The sequence below is a fragment of the Anguilla rostrata genome, chromosome 4, assembly GCF_018555375.3.
Source record: "Anguilla rostrata isolate EN2019 chromosome 4, ASM1855537v3, whole genome shotgun sequence".
Classification (NCBI taxonomy): Eukaryota; Metazoa; Chordata; class Actinopteri; order Anguilliformes; family Anguillidae; genus Anguilla; species Anguilla rostrata.
In genome coordinates, this window is record NC_057936.1 from 3,143,377 (window position 1) to 3,166,534 (window position 23,158).

Below are 23,158 nucleotides of genomic sequence, written 5' to 3' on the forward strand. Positions count from 1 at the left end.
AGGCGGATGCTGAAGGGCCTCCTGGCCTGTGGGACAGCTGCCCCAGACACACACACACACATACATACACGCACACGCACACACAGACGCACACACACACACACATACATGCACGCACCACACACACACACACACACACGCAAGCACACACACACCACAACCATCACCCACCACACACACACACTCTCCACACACACACACACACACACACACACACACACACCTCTACATCACACACACACACACACACACACACTCTCACACACACACACCACACACACACACACACACACACATTCACCACAACACACCTCTCACACACACACACACCCCCCCCCACACACACACACACTCTCTCACACACACACACACACACACCACACACACACGGGACGGTGTTTCGAGACTCTCTGTTCCTCTGAAACGGGCCATTTCTCCTCCCCTCACCCCGACCAATCACGTCAAACAGCCACATGCTAATGAGCTGGAGCAGGCGGAGTCATATGTCAGTGATGTCCATGGTCTTATGTTTTACGCTCAGAAGTGTGTGTGTGTGTGTCTGTGCGCGAGTGTGTGTGTGTGTGTGTCATTGCATCAGATACCTGGGGGGTGGAGCTTAGCTGCGCTTTATGACATAAGGCCGTCACGTGCGCAGTGTGTGGGCGCTGCATAGTTAACCAATCACGTGAGTTTTACCTCATGACAATGCAGTTGCTCAACGTGTTTTTTATTTTTTATTTTTTTATTTTAAAGATGGCATCTTTAGAACGTGTCCTGCCTCTAATGATCTGTCAGTCGTCCCCGTCCTGCGCTCAGGTGCCTGAGCGGAGCGGTTTTATTAAGGTCGTAAAGCGCTTCATGTGGTTTTTATGAGCGTGTAAGTGCTTTAGTATCTCCCCGTGTACAGTGAATAATTGGTACAGTAATTGGCAATTTGAAGTCTGTGCGCTTTCCGTTTTTTAATTTCCTTTTTAAATGTGGAGTACTGATTTATGGTGGGATCGGAGGGACGTAGCCTGTGCTCAAAGCTGCCCTCCTCATTTGCTGGGACAGGTGAATGGTTTTCAACAGTTTTTCTGCTCAAATTGGGTGTGAATTTAAGTATTTAAAGCTACAGCATCTGCAGGTTTAACTCCAGTCCTGGAGGGCTGCAGGTTTAACTCCAGTCCTGGAGGGCTGCAGGTTTAACTCCAGTCCTGGAGGGCTGCAGGTTTGATTCCAGTCCTGGAGGGCTGCAGGTTTGATTCCAGTCCTGGAGGGCTGCAGGTTTGACTCCAGTCCTGGAGGGCTGCAGGTTTGATTCCAGTCCTGGAGGGCTGCAGGTTTGACTCCAGTCCTGGAGGGCTGCAGGTTTGATTCCAGTCCTGGAAGGCTGCAGATTTAACTCCAGTCCCGGAGTGGTGCTTGTCTACTGGTTTAACTCCAGTCCTGGAGGGGGCACAGTGTCTGTAGATTTAACTCCAGTCCCGGAGTGGTGCTTGTCTACTGGTTTAACTCCAGTTCTGGAGGGCTGCAGTTTTGACTCCAGGCCTGGAGGGCCACAGGGCCTGCAGGTTTAACTCCAGTTCTGGAGGGGTGCAGTGTTCACAGATGTTATGAGACCGCGAGAGATGTTGTGTCGTGTTCTGCGCTTGGGCAGTGGCCTGGTCTAATCGCAGCTCTGATTGCAGTTACGTGTGCAGAAATCCCAGCTTAGGTACTATATCCACTTAATCCCCCTCCATTTCATTCATAATTCTAAGAAAGGGAATTTTCATGGTGATCCTTGATCTGTTGGTATTGAGTTTGTTGTCCTCAACCCTATCATCCTGTAGGTTTTCCTTCCAACCCAAACAAACCACACCTCATCCAGCAGCTAGAGCAGGGCTGCCCAACCCTGTTTCTGGAGATCTACTGTCCTGTAGGTTTTCCTTCCAACCCAAACACACCACACCTCATCCAGCAGCTAGAGATCTCATCCAGCTGATAATTATTCGACTCGGGTGTGCCAAATTAGGGTTGGAGTGAACAGACAGGACCGTGGATTTCCGGGAATAGGGAAGGGCAGCCCTGCTGTAAAGCATTGTACCCTTTTTAATTGATGTTTGTTCTAAACTTGTTGTTTTTTTCTGTCTCTTCTGTTTTGCAGGAACCCATTAAGTCCCGAGCTCCCCAGCTACATTTGGAATATCGGTTTTACAAACAGTTGGGAAATTCAGGTGAGGACAGAAATGGCACCTCAAGCCTTTCCCTTCTACTTTGCATTCAGCAGATACTCTTATCCAAAGCAATTCTGCTTCAGCAGTTCTGTTTTTTAAATGTGGTTTCATTACATTACATTACATTACAGGTATTTAGCAGACGCTCTTATCCAGAGCGACTTGCACAACTTTTTACACAGCATTTACATTGTATCCATTTATTCAGCTGGATATATATACTGAAGCAATGCAAGTTTACATAACTTAAGGGTACATAGGGTACAAGGGTACAACGGCAATGTCCTTCCCAGGAATTGACCCTGCAACCTTTGGGATACAAGACCAGTTCCCTAACCATTATACTACACTCCCGCCCATTATATATCTAGATATTAGTGGAACAATAGATGTTAAATACCTGACTCAAGAATACTATGGCAGTGCCCTACTGTTGAGGTCATGTGTAGTTGTAAGTAGCCTTGTCTTGATTTGGTAAATGGGTAAAGGGATTTGAACCTGCAACCGCTTGAGTTAAAGCCCAGCTGCCTAATCACCATGCCACACAGCCGTCCCATACAGTGGAGAGCTCTGCGGTGGGGGGGGAGGGGTTGTCCCATACAGTGGAGAGCTCTGCGGTGGGGGGGGCGGGGGGGGAGGGGTTTTAGTGACAGGTGACTGATCACATGGAGAGCGGAGATTGACGGGCGTAAGGGGTTTAGAGGGGGAGGTGGTGACAGATGCGAAGCACGTGGCGTTGCACGTCTTTTCCACGGCCCTGCTGTGCTCTGCCCCCCGATTGGCTGGGGCTGCCGCTGCAGGACGGAGCTGCTGCGTTTTTTAACCCTTCGTTTATTTAACCTTTAACCAGGAAAAACCCCCATTGAGATGGAAAATCTCTTTTGCAAGCGGGACCTGACGTGAAACACAAAGTTAGACGAAGACGGTACACAAACACGAGTTACAGTCATCAGATGGCGACTGAGACGGCCGTGGCAGCGGTAATTAAAAAGCTGTGGGGAGGTTTAAAAGCAGGAGGGTGTTTCGGGAGTTTGATGGCGGAAACGCGCGATCGTAAGCGTTTCCGTCCCTGTTCCGCAGAGTAAATTTAAACGTTTCTCCGGTTATGGCTGTGCGAATTGTTCGGAGTGGTGTCGTGGAAATGGCAGAAAGCGGCTTTAAAAAAAAAAAAAAAAAGACCGGAGATTGAAAAAACTAAAAAAAAAAAGAAAGTCCTTGTTTCCACAATGGCGGGTGCGTGTTGTACTGTTTCTCTGCCGGTTTTCCCGCTAAATAAAATCTTGCCTTGAATCGCGTTCGTCCACAGTGGCCCCATAAATCACCATTACTGTCGTGCCTAATTACTGCACTTGTGTGTTTTGATGCTAGATTATAATCCCATTGTCCTTGATCGTGTAAATGCCCAAACCTGTCCGATCACGCCCCTGTGGATTGTGGGTAATTAATCCCACGGGCCCGGATGAGGTCTGAAAATAAGAGTGAGTGCTGGGTTGTTAACAGCATCTTTAATTGTGTTCCCCCCCCTCTTATGTATGTAATGGCGCGGTCCACCCGGAGATTCCAATGAGACGTGCTCTGTCGGCAGTTGGGATCTTCCATCTCTTTGTCAGTATGGGGGGGGTGTGGGGCAGGCAGACCCTACAGGCCGTTTTTACTGTAATTACCATGAATGTGACTGGGCTGGTGACGGCTGCTCTTTCATCCCTTTGAGCCTTTAATGAGAAGCACCAGCTAGCGGAGAAATCCCCACTGCCTGTTTGATCGCTGGACTGGAGGGTTTTTCTGCCTGTGTGTGTGGGTGAATGCATGTACGTGCCTGTATGTGTGTGTGTGTCTGTGTCTGTGTCTGTGTCTGTGTCTGTGTGTGTGTGTGTGTGTGTGGTGTGTGTGTGTGTGTGTCTGTGCGTGTGTGTCTGTGTCTGTGCGTGCCTGCGTGTGTGTGTGTGTGTGTGTATGTGTGTGTGTGTGTGTGTATGTGTATGTGCCTGTGTGTGTGTGTTCTGCGCGCGCGTGTGGAGGGCTGTTCTCGGTTATTTATATCTGAGCTCCTCGGGGGGGTCCCCTTAAAGCTCCTCTGCCTGAGCCCTTTGCGGCTTTCTCCCACAATACACCAGGATGCAGAAGAGGAAGCCCCTCCCCTCCCTTATCTGTCCCCGTGGGCTGACTCTGCAGAAGGAGCTTTATGGGTACTTTGGGACAGACCTCCTGCCCTGTAGTGCAGTCTGTGGGACGGGCCCACACAGACCCCCTGCCCTGTAGTGCAGTCTGTGGGACGGGCTCACACAGACCTCCTGCCCTGTAGTGCAGTCTGGAACAGGCCCACACAGACCCCCTGCCCTGTAGTGCAGTCTGGAACAGGCCCACACAGACCCCCTGCCCTGTAGTGCAGTCTGGAACAGGCTCACACAGACCCCCTGCCCTGTAGTGCAGTCTGTGGGACGGGCCCACACAGACCCCCTGCCCTGTAGTGCAGTCTGTGGGACGGGCCCACACAGACCCCCTGCCCTGTAGTGCAGTCTGGAACAGGCCCACACAGACCCCCTGCCCTGTAGTGCAGTCTGTGGGAGGGGCCCACACAGACCCCCTGCCCTGTAGTGCAGTCTGTGGGACGGGCCCACACAGACCCCCTGCCCTGTAGTGCAGTCTGGAACAGGCCCACACAGACCCCCTGCCCTGTAGTGCAGTCTGTGGGACGGGCCCACACAGACCCCCTGTCCTGTAGTGCAGTCTGGAACAGGCCCACACAGACCCCCTGCCCTGTAGTGCAGTCTGGAACAGGCCCACACAGACCCCCTGCCCTGTAGTGCAGTCTGTGGGACGGGCCCACACAGACCCCTGCCCTGTAGTGCAGTCTGTGGGACGGGCCCACACAGACCCCCTGCCCTGTAGTGCAGTCTGGAACAGGCCCACACAGACCCCCTGCCCTGTAGTGCAGTCTGGAACAGGCCCACACAGACCCCCTGCCCTGTAGTGCAGTCTGTGGGACGGGCCCACACAGACCCCCTGCCCTGTAGTGCAGTCTGGAACAGGCCCACACATACCGCCTGCCCTGTAGTGCAGTCTGGAACAGGCCCACACAGACCCCCTGCCCTGCAGGGGAACAGATTGTGCTGCTGTCGCTTCCTGTGCTCTGGTCGTTTGAAGTGTAGCTCTGAACTGAATGTGCTTTTAAGGGCCAAGATTACACTCACTGAGAAACGTCATTTCGGTAAAGGGAGCTGGGGAAGAGATGCGTAAATGAATGGACAGCTGCTCGTGTGATGTGGAAGATCCCAAATCACAGAATCCCCCCCCCCCCGCGTGCACTGGAGCTGGAAGTGCATTAAAACGGTCATGCACTTTTTATGCCACCATCAATTATTTAGCGTGTAGATCCTGCCTGACTGCACCAGCTGCGCATGTGCACACGCACGCACACGGTGTTTTACAGCATCTGTGTGTGCGCATGCATGTGCGCGTGTGGTTGTGTGTGTGAGTGAAATCTTGCTGCTAGCCTCTGCTCAGTCATTATTTGCAGCAGGTAGCTGCTTTCGGATTTTTAAGCGATGGCGCTCCCCGTCCCGCTGGCGAGAGGGTGTTTTATTCACCGGGGCGGCTGGCGTGACCCGTCCCGTGCTCTGGTTCCCGCTCGGCCCGGCCGGCGGGTGCGGGTCACATGATCGCGTTTCAGCTTGGCCGAGTCTCCAAAGTTTCTGCATACACTCTGCTCTGAATCTTTTATACAGGCCCTCTCTCTTTCTCTCTCCCTTTCTCCCTCCCTCTCTCCTCTCTATCTCTCTCCATCTCCTCTCTGGCTTCTCTCTGTCTGTTATCTCTCCCTCTTTTCTCTCTCTCTCTCTCCCTCCCTCTCTTTATCTCTATCCCTCCCTCTCTCTCTCCCTCTCTCTCTCCCTCCCTCCCTCCCTCTCTCTCCCTGTGCCTCCCCCTCTCCCTCACTGTGTGGGGACGTTGTGTCCTGCAGTCTCTCTGGCTGAGTGGGCCACTCTCTCTCTGAGCCATAATGAGTGTGATTGTGTCCGTGCGTCCCTGACTCTTAGCAGGGGAGCGTGGGCCCAAACTGCAGCCCTGGCCTGCGCTGGGCCTTCGGTGTGCTGGAACCAGTGGCTCTGCAGTGCCTTTGCTGTTAATACTGAATCATATGCGCTGAGCAGAACTGCTTTAAAGAGCAACTTATGGAGCCTGAATCATATGCGCTGAGCAGAGCTGCTTTAGAGAGCAACTTATGGAGCCTGAATCATATGGGCTGAGCAGAGCTGCTTTAGAGAGCAACTTATGGAGCCTGAATCATATGGGCTGAGCAGAGCTGCTTTAGAGAGCAACTTATGGAGCCTGAATCATATGGGCTGAGCAGAGCTGCTTTAGAGAGCAACTTATGGAGCCTGAATCATATGGGCTGAGCAGAGCTGCTTTAGAGAGCAACTTATGGAGCCTGAATCATATGCGCTGAGCAGAACTGCTTTAGAGAGCAACTTCTGGAGCCTGAATCATATGGGCTGAGCAGAGCTGCTTTAGAGAGCAACTTATGGAGCCTGAATCATATGCGCTGAGCAGAGCTGCTTTAGAGAGCAACTTATGGAGCCTGAATCATATGGGCTGAGCAGAACTGCTTTAAAGAGCAACTTATGGAGCCTGAATCATATCGACTGAGCAGAGCTGCTTTAGAGAGCAACCCTAATCCCTGTTTAGGGAATACATGCATGACTAAGTGGCTAAATACTGTTGGGTAAATTGCCAGCAATGATAACCTTGCGAGACATGGTTTTATGTGACAGTGTGATGAGGTCGAGGGGAAAAAAAAAAAAACTTTGAGAGTTGGACCATCTGGTGAATTTAAGCCTGAGTCCATATGTTGTCTTTGGTACTGTAAGTTAATTTATGTGCTAGGTATGCCCTGGTGTCTACCCTCTACTGCTGCAGTTTTGGGAACTTGTTTCCACACAGGATCGTTTAAAAAACACGTTCCAGATGTGTTTATGTTTGGAATGGGCTGAAAAATTGCGATGGGCGACAATTCCCCCGCCCTAAACGCCTCCACATTAGAATGAATTGGAATTCTGGAAATGGATGGTCACTGATTGTCCTCGTTGACCGCCATTTTGGCTCAAAGACCGCACAGACCGCCATGTTGGCTCTATACGCAGGGTGAGTCGCTGGTCTGTTGTCCCGTTGTAGCTGTCATTGCTTGCCGCACCCTGAAGCCTGAAGTTCCGGACAGGTGTGCCACACCTGCTCCCCCCCCCCCCCCACAGGAATGACGTAGCGGGGTCAGGTGACGGGCGTAAATCCCGCTATAATCCGCCAACCTCGCGGCACGGCGCTCTCGCTGGGTCTGTGTCTGGGGGTGCTAATGGCCAATCCAAAGCACCGAACGGAGGGGAAACGGAGAGAGAACGAGCCCGCCGTTCGGGAAGAGAGACGGACCCAGTTTTCCCAACGGAAGACGCTAACGCTCCACACGCAGCCGACCAAACGCAGGCGTTTCACATCGCCGGGCTGTGATTCTCTTACGCCGTTAACAGGGTGGGTGGGGGCGTTGGCTGCTGCCCGAGCGGACCGGGTGGGTGGGGGCGCTGGCTGCGGTCCGAGTGGACAGGAGATCGTGTTACAGGAGGTTTCCGGGCAGCAGCAGCTGCGCTTTCTCTCCGCGCTCGCACGGACGGGAGGCACGTAAAGGAGCTGATTTGTAGCGGCTGACTCAGAGAGGGGCCGTGTGATTCAGACCTGCGGTCGCTTCCGTTTCGCTTCGGTCCACGCTAATGAGCCCAAAATCGCTCCAGTGATTTAGCAACACACCTTTTTTTTTTGATTCATGAAAGCGAATTGCAGTTGATTTAGGCCTGTCTGCAGTTGGCTGAATTGAAACGGGAGTGAAGTGACTTCAGCACAGGTCAGTTTGACCTTAAAGCAGAAGTCAAACTGGTCTGGTGGATAATGACAGCCGGTGATGACCGTGGAGGGGAGCTGTGATGTCACAATGGCGTTTCCCGGCAACGGCGAGATCCCCGAAGGGCAGCCTCCGGATGAGATTGACTTTGTTTCCATGGCAGCGGAGCGGTGATGTCACAGTGGCGTTTCCGAGCAGCGACGAGACCTCCCGAGGTGGGGGGGGGGGCAGTGTTACCGTGGCAGCCGCGAGCACGACAGAGGGAGCCAATCAGTGCGTGCCTGCGAGCGGTAGCCGCCGCAGAGTTCACCGGGGGACGCCGCAGGACCGCTCACGTCACCCCCGACTCGGGACAGGGCGTACTGCGCCTCCCGTACTGGCCTCCTCACTGAAAGCCTCTCTTTGGTCCTAAGCACGTTGGCTACAAGGCAGATGGGTCCTTAAAGCAAAAAAAAAAAAATATATATATATGTGTAAGAAATGTCACAGTGTGCACCAGTAACACAGTAGAGCTTTCACACTTTCGTTCTGTCGTGTGTACGATGTCTTTTACGAGCAGCGAGCGTGTGTTTATTTGTACAGTAGCGTCTGCCAAAAGGACTCGCTCGGGGAAACTCTGAGGTTTTGCAGTTTGGTGAAAAACACCATCTGTACCCTGATTTCTTCCTTCAGCAAAGGAAGAAATTTCTTCCTTCTTCCTTCTTCTTTTAGTTTCTGTGGGAAAAGATCATCTGCCCGATGAATGCGATGCAACATAAAACCCTTAAATTACCTTTCCGTTTCATTCAGGTTTCCCCCTTTTTGCATCATATGATTTGTTCCTGAAGTGTGGCGCCAAATCTGCTGATTTGATGTGTTTTTTTATTTTTTATTTTTTATTTTTTTTTTATTGTGATGACTGGATAAATCCGGATGGGCGTGTGTAGCCGGCGAGTCCCTGACGGAGCTGCTTGTTCTTTGCAGAGGGCGTCCCTCAGGTGTACTACTTCGGTCCGTGCGGGAAGTACAACGCCATGGTCCTGGAGCTGCTGGGGCCCAGCCTGGAGGACCTGTTCGACCTCTGCGACCGCACCTTCTCCCTCAAGACCGTCCTCATGATAGCCATACAGCTGGTGAGGGGCCTGGGACCGCAGCTTTAGGGTTTATTTTAGGGCTGGGGGGGGCGGGAGGGTTGTATACCTTATATTGGGGCGACATAGCTCAGGAGGTAAGACCGATTGTCTGGCAGTCGGAGGGTTGCCAGTTCAAACCCCGCCCTGGGCGTATCTAAGTGTCCGTGAGCAAGACACCTAAGCCCTAACCCCAAACTGCTCTGGCGAATGAGAGGCATCAATTGTAAAGCGCTTTGGATAAAAGCGCTATATAAATGCAGTCCATTTACCATTTATATTTAGATATACTGTTATGAATGTGCATAATGGTATGCGGTGTTGAAATACTCTCATCAAATGGTATTTTATGGTTTTTCATCCAGTGGATATTTAAAATTCGCTCATCGCAACAGTGTAGTGAAGAATGTGCGATGTGAACTTCAGGCAAGTTGTCTGTTCTGAATGAAACTCGAGCTCAAAAATATAGAAGACCTGCGCAGTGGTGTAGAAAAATGGATGAAATTTGAAGAAGAGGCTTCAGGATAAATACTGATTTATTATCAGATACAAAACTCTCAAATTCACAGTCACAGACCTTCAGCAGCATGAATAGATGCATGAATAATGGTGCCATGTTTTTTTTTTATGAAACTCAGCCCATATCATTTAAAAGGACTGACATGGTGTTTCAAAAAATATATTTTTCTACAGTTATTTCTGTCATACCATCTTACCAGCAATAATTAGAAAAATATGATATGATATTTGGGCCCTATTACATAGCCCTAATTTATTCATTATTATCTTAAAAAAATGTATGTGATGTGAGTTGCAGACCTTAAAGGTCCCTGCCAGAGGCGACAGAAGCTTCGGCGCTCTGTGAGAATGAGATGTTTGGGTGTCCTTGAAAAGTCAGGGAGCGTCGCCCACGTTTGAAAAATGCCCCCGTACAGCGAGCAAAACGCATTTCCCCCTTTTTTCTGTTTTTTTTTGGTGCTAACTTGCCAGCTCGCTTTGGCTGCTATGAGGCCGCGCGGGGTCGGGGGCCGAAATGTGCCTCGTTAGCGTAGCTAGCGCTTCCTCGCAAACAGAGCCTTAGGCAGGCTGGGACTCTTTCAGCAACAAAAACGATTCTTGGGGAAAAAAAAAATCCTGAATTCATCCCCAAAAGCCTTGTTGGGGTATGACTGTGATTGTGATTCGGGGTCCCTGGGCGTTCCCGTCCCGTCCCGTCCTGTCTGTCGTCCCAGATAACGCGGATGGAGTTCGTTCACACCAAAAGCCTGATATACCGGGACGTGAAGCCGGAGAACTTCCTGGTGGGCCGACCGGGGAGCAAGAGGCAGCACACCATCCACATCATCGACTTCGGGCTGGCCAAAGAGTACATCGACCCGGAGACCAAAAAGCACATTCCCTACCGGGAACACAAGAGCCTGACGGGCACCGCGCGATACATGAGCATCAACACACACCTGGGGAAAGGTGAGGCTTCTGAGCACCGCGCGATACATGAGCATCAACACACACCTGGGGAAAGGTGAGGCTTCTGAGCACCTGAGTACATGAGCATCAACACACACCTGGGGAAAGGTGAGGCTTCTGAGCACCGCGCGATACATGAGCATCAACACACACCTGGGGAAAGGTGAGGCTTCTGAGCACCGCGCGATACATGAGCATCAACACGCACCTGGGGAAAGGTGAGGCTTCTGAGCACCTGAGAACATGAACATCATACACACACCTGGGGAAAGGTGAGGCTTCTGAGCACCGCGCGATACATGAGCATCAACACACACCTGGGGAAAGGTGAGGCTTCTGAGCACCGCGCGATACATGAGCATCAACACACACCTGGGGAAAGGTGAGGCTTCTGAGCACCGCGCGATACATGAGCATCAACACACACCTGGGGAAAGGTGAGGCTTCTGAGCACCTGAGAACATGAACATCATACACACACCTGGGGAAAGGTGAGGCTTCTGAGCACCGCGCGATACATGAGCATCAACACACACCTGGGGAAAGGTGAGGCTTCTGAGCACCGCGCGATACATGAGCATCAACACACACCTGGGGAAAGGTGAGGCTTCTGAGCACCGCGCGATACATGAGCATCAACACACACCTGGGGAAAGGTGAGACTTATGGGCACCTGAGAACATGAACATCATACACACCTGGGGAAAGGTGAGGCTTCTGAGCACCTCAGTTCACGAGCATTAACACACACCTGGGCAAGTTGGGACTTCTGGGTACCTCCGTACATGGGCATCTCACATACACCTGTGGACGTCACTCAGAAATTCCGTTTGAAGCCATAAACCTCTTTTGTATTGACGATGCAGCTTTGTGAATGGGTTTGCAGCAGTTTTCTTTTGTGATATACAGGCCATCTGTCTAAACTGTTGATGGCATTATTATCTTTTTTAATGAGTGAATGTTATCTGCACTTGTTTCTGTTTACTGCTGACCGCAGCAGTTTCAGCCTCTGCTTTAGGAAAGACAGGCCTCCTGAGGGAGTAGATTTGGATTAGGGGGGACAGGTGTTAAACCTGAAGCTGAAGAGAGAACTCCTGAGTCTCCATTTTTAAACCCTTTTGAAGAGCAGGTTTTTTGGAATGTTTTTTCAAAATTCTAAGCCGGTGTTCTAGAACTCCGTTGCTTCCGGTTGCCGGCAGCGATTGTGACATCAGCGTTAGAATGTTCGGTTACGAACATTCCAATCGCATATTTTTGTGACCTCTCACCTTTAAAAGGGTTCAACGCTGAATGAGTTTCCTCTTCCTGCCCAGTCTGGATATGGATTCTGCATCCAGTGGAATGGCGATCTGGCTGTTGTGTGAAGTCACAGTGCAGTGGTCTCTCTCTCAGTCCCTGTCTTGATTGGTGCATGTTATTGCAGCGTAGCTAGGTTCCCGTGGAAACGCGCTTGTCCATTGTTCTGTGTGACGCGTGAAAGCCCATCTGTGTGACCTCACGTGTCTGTCCTTCCTTTGCAGAACAAAGCAGAAGAGATGACCTGGAAGCTCTGGGTCACATGTTCATGTACTTCCTGCGAGGAAGCCTTCCGTGGCAGGGCCTGAAGGTAGGAAGTGACCTCATCACTCAGGGAGCCAATCATCACCTCCAGTACAGATCAAACTGATTCATGGTTCCCCAAGTTAGTTTTGCGGGTTGTGTCCATGTCATAAGTGCATGCACTGATCAAAATAGAAAAACACACACAAGTGTTTTGGGAAAAACAAAACATTGGATTCTGTTTCCTGACCTGAAGTTTTACCACCTTGCATTGTGGACTTCAGCCATGCGGTGCCACCATCCAGTGCCGATGCTCTTATCCAGAGCGACTTACACAACTTTTACATAGCATGTATATTGCACCTATTTATAGAGCTGGATATATACTGAAGCAATGCAGGTTAAGTACCTTGCCCAAGGGTACAACGGCAGTGTCCTACTCAGGATATAGGACTGGTCTTGTAACTAGGTTACAAGACCATTTCCTTACCCATTATACTACACAGCCCAGCCACTCCTTTTCTTGATGCCAGCGAGCTTTATTGGTTGAATAAAAAAATGTATTTTCTTGCTAGCGGTTCAAGTCCAGCTTTATTACCCCAGAGGGAAATATGCTGTGCGGACAGGGTTAATAAAAACAAACTGTTGTGACGTAAAAGGGGTAAAAGACGAGAAGATTCAGCTCTTGCACGCTGCAGCAGTACATGCAGCGCGTGGCCGATGCGTACAGTGAAGATCTAAAGAGATGAAGACACCGCTGCTTGTTTCACTAAATGTTTGTGAGGTGACAAAAACATCTATTGAAGTTATGTAATGAAAAGGAGTTCTATAAAATACAAGTGGCAATATGCAGTAAATGGCAATGTAAAAATTCTTTTTTCTCCTCCCTACCTCCCTCCTCTCTCCGCAAACCCATTCTTTCCCTCTTCCTAACCCCTTTCCTTCCTCTCCTCTCTTCCTCTCCCCATATTCACCTCACTGCTCACTCCTCGCTTCTCCCCCCCTCTGCACCTCTAAGGCTATCCCACTCCCTCCGCCCCCCTCCCTGCTCCGTCCCTTCTCTCTCGTCCCCTCTCTCCCCCTCCGCTCTGCCGTCCCATCCTCTCTCCCCTCGCTCTCTCGTCTCCATCCTCTCGTCCCCCCTCCCCTCCTGCTCCGTTCCTCTCGTGCTCCCCTCCCCCCCCCCCTGCCCGCTCGCCCTGCAGGCAGAACCGCTGAAGAGCTTTTCAGAAATAGGCGACCTCTCTACCCATCAGTGCTGTGAAGCTTCCCAGTGGGTCCTGCTCTCTCGCCTCCTCCCTGGCCTCCTCACGCTTGGGGCACTGCGTGTTCTCTCAGAGCAGATCTGAGCCGGCGCTGGACCTGCGGGTGAAACCAGGCTTTTTATTTCTCATTCTGAGTGGGAAGTCACTGCCATTATCCTGTCCTTTCCTACCTGCAGAGGAAATGGCCACCTACCTGCGCTACGTGAGGAGACTGGACTTCTTCGAGAAGCCCGACTACGACTACTTGAGGAAGCTCTTCACCGACCTCTTCGACAGGAACGGCTACGTGTTCGACTACGAGTACGACTGGGTGGGCAAGCCGCTGGTGAGCGTCCTCCAGCCCCCGCTCGGTCAACGCTTGTCCTTAACTTTCGGTTGTAATTCAAAACGAAAATCTGCGTTTTCTTTTCTTAACAAACACGTTTTTTTGCGGGATGAGCCTAACCAGGGTAAAGGGAAAACGTGCTGATTGAATGCATGCCTCTGTGTCCACTGTGATGCTAGTCTCAGCTGATTGGCTGAAATCAGCCAGTGATGTCAGTCTTACTGGGCCAATGTCCTCCTTCTCCCGCCTCCTGGCAAATGGACAGGAAAGAGCCACATGATGTCACTTCACTCTCCCAGCTACTGAATACAACCTCTAGAACGGGAACTGACCACATGCTTGCCACACACACACTCACATGCAAGCATACACATACAGCCAGATGTGCACACACACACCCACACAGCCAGACACACACGCACATGCATACACGCACGCACACACACACACACACCAAGCCATTGAGGTTTAGAAGGAGCTGTTGCATTTGTGAATGCGGTAGGGTCTGTATGACCTCTCCCCTTTTTTGCCACGCCCACAGCCAACCCCGATTGGCCCCATCCCCAGTGACACGCCCCTTCAGCCCAGCAGCAGAGACAAAGCACAACAGCAGACCAAAAACCAGGTGAGAAACTCCGCCCCTCCCCACCCCCACCCCCCCCCCTTCCCTCATCCCCATAACCACAGCACTCGAGCATCCAGGTTGCCACGGCGCCAGCCAGCACGCGCACGCCTCATCTTCCAGGTCTCCAGGGTGTCGCCATGGCACCCGTCTCCATTCCCTGCGCCAGAGGGGATACCCGAGCGCAGGTCTCTCCAGGAAGTCCCCGAGCCGGTCTTCCCCGAGCCGGTCTTCCCCGAGCCGGTCTTCCCCACCGGCCTCCTCTCTCATCATCTTCCATCCTCCTGCTGCACTGTTTGGTCAGATCGAGCTCTAAGGCTTTTTCTCCTCCCCCCCGCCCCCCCCCTCCACTAACTGACCTGTTTTAGACGCGTTCGGTCGCAGGAAAGAAAACAGAAATGTCGTCTTTGAGATCTATTTCCTCGTCTGCCGTTCGGCCAGTTTGAGCCAGTTTGAGCCAGTTTTGGCCACCGTGTCTCAGACGACGCTTGCCGGGTGTTCTCGGATTTCGGAAGGGTTCTCCTCCGCGAGTCGCTGGGGTTCGCTGAGCGCCCGTCGCTCCGAGCTCGCGCCGGACACTCCGCCCGCAACGGCAGCGGCTTTCTGGGAGCGCTAAACCCTTGCGATCCATTTTTAACCCCCTGCCCCTCCGCCCCCCGCCCACCCCCCCTCCGCCCCCCATTAGCGCTCGCTCGCGTAGCGTTCGTGCTCTGCGCAGGCCAGGCCGGCAGCCGTCGCTCACAAACTGCAGCGAGCGTGCGGCCCTGCCGATAGAGACGGGCTCCGTGCTCAAACGCGGCGTCGCGTAGTTTCCCGCCGGCGTCCAGACGCACGCAAACGAGCCGCTTCGGATGTCCCCCGAGGGAGGGGGACCGGATTTACCGAAACCCGCGTTTTCCAGACGAGCCGCCCGTGACACGGAGGTCATTCACTCCGGTCTCTGCTGCTCGTCACTGCTCATCCACAGGCGCAGTGTAGAGCGCTGCTCCTTGAACAGCTTCATATCGGGACGCACATTAAAAATTCTTTCTATCGGAACCCACATTAGAAATGCTTTTTGATATAGGCACCCAAATTAGGAATACTTGTTAATATTGTGAGATGTATAATAACCCAAGTCAGGAATTTAGTACCTTTTAGGACGCGTTAAATACACATACTGCCATAACCTAGTGGACTACAGACTCCATCCAGGACCAACCTCATACACTCCTGACCCGTAGTTTAAGCACTGCTGTACAGCGATGCCGTGTACGCAAATAAAACCTGCGTGACCAGCTCAGAATAGCGATGCTTTAGACGACGGACAGAGCGAAGCTTCGCACGCGTAGTTCGCCCATTTTCCCGCCTGCCTGCTCGGTCCCGCTGTGGGGATTTCACCGTTGTGTTGAGCCACCTGTAGATGTTTTCATCGTGACGCGTGACCTCATTGTGAACGGGGCCAATCGAACGCGAGCTGGCCGCACAGAGCAGGGGTCTGCAGCCCTGGTCCTGGGGTCCGTCTGCTGTCCGTTTCCTCCTTTGAAAACCGCAGCCAGTGCAGACCGGCTGAGGGGAGCCAGACCGTGACGGTCTGCTCTGATTGGTCGGTTGAGCGCTGCGTAGCGGTGAGATTGGGCAGCTTTAGCGGCCCCCTGGGGCCAGGGTTACAGCCCCCTGCCGCGTGCGCTGACCAGTCCCCTGCGGGGAAGGCCGGTGAACTCCATGCGCTGTGCGGAGTGAAGGGGAAATGCCAACAGTGTTTTGTGCCACTCTCTTTTCTTTTTTTATTTTATTTACTAGCTTTCATTCTTTCCGCATGTTTTAGTCTGGTTCTGTCTCACTCCTCCTCTCCTCTCCTCTCCTCTCCCCTCTTCTTTTAGCCTAGTCTTTATTAACATTTCTGCTTCTGCATGGAAGATGTCTTCTGTAATTTTTTTTTGTTTGTTTGTTTTTCTTTCTTTATTCACTCCCCCCCCCCCCCCCAAATCCCACCTTCCGTTAAAAACACCCCCCCCCCCCAAAAAAACACCTTTTACCTCCCGCCCCCCCACCCCCTCCACACAACCTCCTCTCATAACCCCCCCCCCCACCCCCCCTGCTGTTGTGCCAGTCTCCTGAACCCAAAGGAAGCGAATCTCAGCCCACTCCAGTGACCAATAGGGAGCTTCTGGGGTCACATCTCACAGCCGATAGGCTGGGGGGGTCTGTGCAGGTACTGCTTACGCACTGTTCCACACGGCTGTGTCTTATTCTCCCTTTCTCTCTCTCACTCTCTCTCCCTCTCTCACACACTCTCCCTCCCTTTTTCTCTCTTTCTCTCACTCTCTCTCAATTCAATTTCAAAGTCCTTTCAATACAAAGTGCTTTTTTTTCTCTCTCACATTCTCTCCCTTTCTTTTGCTCACTCTCTCACTCTCTCCCTCCCTTTTTCTCACTTTTTCTCACTTTCTTGTCTTTCTCTCAACATTTCTCCCTTCCGTTCTCTTTCACTCTCACTTTTTCTCTTTTCCTCACTCTTTCTTTTTCTGTCTTTCCCTCCCCCTCTTTCTGCCGTTCTCTCTCTCTCTCTCTCTCTCTCTCTCTCTGCATGGCCCATCAGCTGCATGTCGCTCGCCCACTCAGACTGCTCACACAGGACTGACTGGCTGTACTATGTGTGATAAGAGGTGGAGGTGTTTGTGCATATTAGGGGGCCGTTGTGTTTTTCTGTTATTATTATTATTATTATTATTATTACTGCTACTACCTAATGACAGTTGTAATAATATTGATAGCGGTAATATTATGTAAATATGTTTAGACCTCCCCTCCCACTTCCTTTCTCTCTCAGGCTGATGTATTTATTTATTTGTTTTGAGGGTGTGTGCACATGTCTGTGTTTGAGTGCTCTCTGAGCAGTGCAGCTCTTCCTCTTCCTGTAGCTGCCTGCTCTCTGCTCTCAGGCCCACTAGGGGGCGCCGCCTCTCTCACCTGTGTCCATAGGTGAATGGGCCCTGCCTCCCTCTGTGGGGAGAATGCCCCCCCCCCCCCCCAGCTCAGAGTACAAGACATTCAGTATTAAAACATTAAATATGTTTAAATATGCTTTGGAAGGAGCAGTGGTGAATTTATACAGCAGACCTAACTGTTTCATTAGAGGAAAGGGGGGAAACATTTATGCACTTGGTGCCATCTAGTGTTTGGTTTGCAGATTGCACCCATTCTAGCATCTGACTCTGGGCCTGACTTAATATGATCTTTATCTGAACCTTTCTGGCGGCGACATAGATGATTGGCATGGTATTGTTTTCCCCCAATCACTGATTGCGTTATTGGTCAGACCCAGACTGATCAGGCTCTCTGTGTGGGACGGTGCAAAGTGAAGGGGTGGCAGTTGACGATGGAAAATGTTTATTCTGTTTCTGAAAGACCGGAGAGTCCAGCACGTCCTCTTCTTCGCTTACGTAGCTTTCTTACTGCTGGTGCTGTTTGAACCATTTAAGGTGTGAGGTCACAGATGTGTGATTAGAATGTTCTTAACCGAACGTTCTAATGCTGATGTCACGGTCGCCGCTGGCGACCGGAAGCGGTGGGGTTCCAGAACACTGCCACTGCAAAAGCAGCCTGCCCTTCAGGGGGTTTAGAGGCGGGCAGTGTGGAGTGTGTGGCGTGGTTCTCATGGGTCCCTGGCGCTGTTCCCCTGCCCCCCCCCCCCCCCCCCCCCGCAGGTAATGAGCTCGACGAACGGGGAGCTGAACACGGACGACCCCACCGCCGGACACTCCAACGCCCCCATCACCGCCCCGGCCGAGGTGGAGGTGGCCGACGACACGAAGTACGGGTTCTCGCGCGCTCCGCCCTTCCGCCGTGCGATGTGTCCCGCTGTTTTTCTTTTTCTGTTTTTAGTTTGAGCTATCCAGTAGCATGGGTTTTTAGCTTGAGCTATCCAATAGCATGGGTTTTTAGTTTGAGCTATCCAATAGCATGGGTTTTTAGCTTGAGCTGTCCAATAGCATGGGTTTTTAGCTTGAGCTATCCAATAGCATGGGTTTTTAGCTTGAGCTATCCAATAGCATGGGTTTTTAGCTTGAGCTATCCAATAGCATGGGTTTTTAGCTTGAGCTATCCAATAGCACAGATTTTTAGTTTGAGCTGTCCAATAGCGCAGATTTTTTGTTTTGAGCTGTCCAATAGCGCGGATTTTTTGTTTTGAGCAGTCCAGTAGCGGGGTTTTTAGTGTGTACCTTGACTGAATACTGAATATTGCCCGTTTAGCTGCTCAGACGATGTTCTTCTCTTTTCTCCGCTCAGCTGCTGTTGTTTCTTCAAGAGGAGGAAGAGGAAAGCACTTCAGCGGCACAAGTGAGGAAGAGGAAGAGGCCACGTCACGGAAGAGAACTCGAAACTTTGTGGTCACCGTCGAGTTTTAAACGGACGCTCACGGACCACCCACCCCCCTCTTTCTGACTTTGCATTGGGGTTGCCCCCCGACCCCCCCTCTGGTGACACGCAGGAAGGAACGTTATTGTCCCTCCCTGATTGGTCAAGTTGGGTCAAGCAACAGACTGTGGTTCCTTTTTTTTTTTTTTCTTTTTTTTTTTTTTTTTTAAAAACAAAGAAAAATAAAGAAACTCAAGTACATACCGAAAATGGGGGATGCAGTAAAAAATAAAAAATAAAAAAAAGGAAAAGATAACCGTAACTATGACGCCCGGAATACCGTGGCGTGAACATTTAAAAAAAACAAAAAAAAAAAAAAAAAAAAAAAAAAAAGATACTGTTTGAAACAGTTGTTGTATCCTAGATTCCATACAGAACATTAAAACTGTACGCCAGCCGTTTGATCTGGACAGAAACGCATGGAGAGGTCGAGTGAAAGAAGCGTGTTCCTTAGATATAGTGCTTATTTGTGGGATCAAGGTGAATGAGAGGGGCGAGAGTGAAGTGTAGTAACGATAACCCAAGAATCAGTGAGAAAAACAGCAGGACACATTTCAGCTAAACCACGTCTGGAGGATTTTTATCTCAGTTCATTGCCCCCCCCACCCCCCACCAGGTTTTGTAAAATCCCTTACGTTGTTTTCAAGGTTGGCTCTCCCTCTGCTGAAACAAGATTTTACTCATGTTGTAGTGTTCAGGATTTTTTGTTTTGTTTTTCCTAAAAAAAAAAAAAAAAAAATTTCTTGTTTGTTTTTTTCTTTTTTTTTTCCCTCCCTGTTACTATGGACTTTGTAGCACAGTCAATGGCCTCAGGTACTGTGGAAGATTGAGAGAAACACTCATTAATTTCTCTTTAAATTGCACTTTGGGAAAAACAGAAAACGGTGGAATTCTGGACTTGAAATACACAAACAAACAGAACTTAATAAAGACTGATCTAGGAAGATTACTATATGAGGCTGATCTCTGTGCAAGGCCGAAATGTCCATTTAAATGAAAAAAAAAAAACTGTCTTTCAATTTTATTTCTCACATCAGAGTAATTTACCAGGAAATCATAGTTTGTGCCTTTCCAAGTAAAATGTTTGAAGCTCCAGTAAATGTCCCGCAATGAACTTTTATCTGGACCATAGTGCAATGGTTTTGTGTGTGTGTGTGTGTGTGTGTGTCTGCAAGCTGTGTGTGTCCATACGTGTGCCTCTGTGCGTGCGCATGCGTACGTGCGCGCTCGTCCGGGCTTCTGAGCGCGTGCACTGGCACCCGCCATTCAGTTTGCACTGTTTGCCCTTCTGCTGCCTTCCTCACGACCCCGCCTCCTTCACCACTGCTGCCCCGCCCCTCGCCCCCCCCGTCCACCTGCCCCGCCCCCCGCCCCCCCGTCCACCTGCCCCGCCCCTCCCCTCCCCTCCTCTGCTAATGACAATCATCCATTTCAGTCACCGGTGTAGCTTTTGCTGCTGTGTCCCACTGCTGTGTCCCAAAAAAAGGGGGGGGGGGGGGTCTGGCCAGGCTGGGGCTCTGGTCCTCCTGGAAGGCAAAATGTGGGATTCTTTTGGCAGCCTGTCGCTCCGTCTCAGCCAGGGTTGGGGCCAGTTCCGGTTCAGTTCCAGTCGAGCTGGGCAATTTAACCGAAAATTCGATTTTGGATTCCAAAACCTGGCCAGCTGTGGGGGGGGGGGGGGTGGAGTGTCCTGGGACACGAGAGAGAGAGCCTGATTCGGTGGCCCGATCTGAGTCACAAAAAAACTTCAGCTTCAGTTTAACGAGCTCATTACCTCTTACAGCCGACAGAGCTCACCCTTCCCCTGTGGACTGGGATTGATGCCCAACTTGGGTTGTGGATAACACAAAAGCACACTTCTTTATCCCCTCTTTCGTTTTACCGTACACAGTTTGGAGTGGAGCCCCCCCTTCACCCCTGTGTGTATGTGTGTGTACACCTGTACTGTTTTTAGCCAGGGTGTGACTGTAACATGCAGTATAAGTTTCATCTCCTCCGACCCCTGAACTCTTCTGTTGGGTTATACATAAATGAGCTGTCATGATGAGGTGTGTCTTTCCGGATGCCTGGTGCTGTATGGTTGGTGTGGTGTATGTGTCTGCTCTAAATGCTCGCTATGGTAAACACAATGGGATCTTTGCTTCAGTTGACACTGTATTCAGGTACTCTTCCCCAGGACGTCCCGTCCACTTACGACGCCCCCCCCCCACCCCCCCTGTAACTGTTGGCTTTCACGTTCATTTTGAAAACTTGTGTAGGCTATCTCTTATTAATTTGGCTTTTAACAAACATCGAATTCTGAGCTGCGCCTGGTTTTGACCGGTTATATTGGTTTGTTGAACCCTAAATTCAGCCAAGAGAGTGTTAAAAAAAATAAATAAATAATAAATTTCCCAGCTGGCTGGACGTAATAACAGGTTTTAGGGGATTCGACTGGTAAACAGAGACACCCAAAGGTGTTCTGCACGTCTGAGGCCTCGGCTGTAATCTGCTGTCTTGGTTGAATCACTGTTCAAGAAACGTATAATTGGCATCCTTCTTGTAGTTCCTGTTTATTAGGCAACATTAATTGCAGAAGAGAATTAATTTTAAATGAAGGGTGTTAACATTTGAAAGTGAATTATCGGGGTTCACTGTCTTTACTGAAGATACCTCACCGACGGAAACTTGGACTTGCTGTTACTGTTAATTTGTTTTGCCACAGTTTGCATATACTTAAAACATTGAACTGCAAGTAGTCTTATAAATCGTGAAATCGATGTACTTCATATTTATTAAAGAGTTTTATTGCTTCTGGATTTGTAGGGGGATTCTTCCCAGTCACATGACCATGCTGAATGTTTTTAAACATTTTCATTGTTCAGTACCTAGCCCTGTATATGAAATAAGGTACGTCTGGTATCGCATGTGAAATATTCTACACTTACTCATACAACATACTGGGCAAAGGAGGAAAAGACCGAAGAAGCGTGTAGGCCAAAGTGTGTTTGTTCTGGGAGTCTAAGCAATATGGCAAGCCGTTTTAGCTTTAATTCATTTCTAGAGGATATCACAAATACAATTCTATCTAATTAGAATGCAAATTCTTGATGTCAGAAATTAATTTGTAACTAGTTATAATTCAAGCGTTTTACCCATTGATTTCAATGGGACCTTTCATCTTTGACATCAAGAATTAAATTTTAACTAGTTAAAATTGGATATTCTAATTAAAACTAGTTAAAATTATATTATTGATATCAAGAATTCCAATTTTAACTAGTTAAAACTGAATTCATGATATCAGAAATATGTATTTTAACTAGTTGAAATTATATTGTTGATATCAGTAATTGATTTTATGATATCAGAAATTGGCATTTTAACTACGTCAAATTCCAACTTCCATTGAAATGAATGAGAGAAACGTTTTAAATCTGACTAGTTAAAGTAGAACCCTGTTGGCTAATGGCGAAACCGCGGGGCCTATCACGTTGACGTGAACCAATCAGCCCCTCGCGTGCCTCTAGAGTTGGTCACAGGCTGAAACTTCGCGCCCTTTGCCAAAGGAAAGGAAGTGGGCAGCGGTTGGGGTCTTCTGCCTTAGCTCATTTCCTTTCGCTGGAAGTATACGTCATTACATTCATTAGCTGATTATAATCTTTACAAGTCCTGTGAATGAATACAATAGTGGTGATAATGATGTCAACACAGACGAACATGAAGATACATATTTTATGGCGCACACTCAAAGATTAAGCGGAGGAAAAAGCTTGGTAGCCTAATGAGAAAAACATGAACCCACCCTCCAGCCACAAAATTTAGTAGGCCTATTAGAGAATTGCAATTCTGGCAATAACTATGATGACAACCATAAATTGACGTGTTAACGGTTGTGCTGTACAACTGTTGAATCTACACACTAAAATGTTCTGTCTTAAATCAACTCTTGCAGCGTAGGCTACTACGTGTGGTCCCTGTTGGACCAGAGACTGTAAAAAATGTGTTGGACTCATATGTACTTTCTTAAAAGTTGAATTGACACTGGACATTTTACCGATTGCGTTTTTCCATTTGCCCACAACAATTGAAAGTCGTGTCTACCAAGCGAGATTCGAGTGAACGGCACCATTAACATTGTGCCCTGTTTATGCACTTTTAATCAGTGAACTCGGCTATATAGGCTAGTAAAACAGTCTCCCTTGCAGGTGATGTGTTTGTTGACATCGCCTATTCTTCCAGGTAAGACTGGATGCGTGGATTTTGTTACAGTGCGAGGTGAGGTGAGACGAAAGACGGAAAGGTGGGCTGGCCTTAGTGGGGCTGGGTTTTGTTCTCATGTTGGCGGTTAGGCAGGTAGCTCACCTTT

At 49.9% G+C, this 23,158-nt stretch overlaps 1 protein-coding gene across 1 annotated transcript in view; it reads left to right on the plus strand.

Annotated features, from left to right (window-relative positions):
• Positions 1-19,930, plus strand: part of csnk1g2b (casein kinase 1, gamma 2b) — a 46,491-nt gene extending 26,561 nt beyond the window's left edge. Inside the window, exons 3-12 of the mRNA XM_064330092.1 lie at positions 2,129-2,198; positions 9,046-9,194; positions 10,424-10,658; positions 12,179-12,264; positions 13,403-13,452; positions 13,598-13,787; positions 14,329-14,412; positions 16,502-16,603; positions 18,099-18,205; positions 18,682-19,930. Of these exons, the coding sequence (XP_064186162.1) occupies positions 2,129-2,198; positions 9,046-9,194; positions 10,424-10,658; positions 12,179-12,264; positions 13,403-13,452; positions 13,598-13,787; positions 14,329-14,412; positions 16,502-16,603; positions 18,099-18,205; positions 18,682-18,736 (1,128 nt within the window). The 3' untranslated portion in view covers positions 18,737-19,930. The remainder of the gene's footprint in view (positions 1-2,128; positions 2,199-9,045; positions 9,195-10,423; positions 10,659-12,178; positions 12,265-13,402; positions 13,453-13,597; positions 13,788-14,328; positions 14,413-16,501; positions 16,604-18,098; positions 18,206-18,681) is intronic.
• Positions 19,931-23,158: the final 3,228 nt, after the last annotated feature.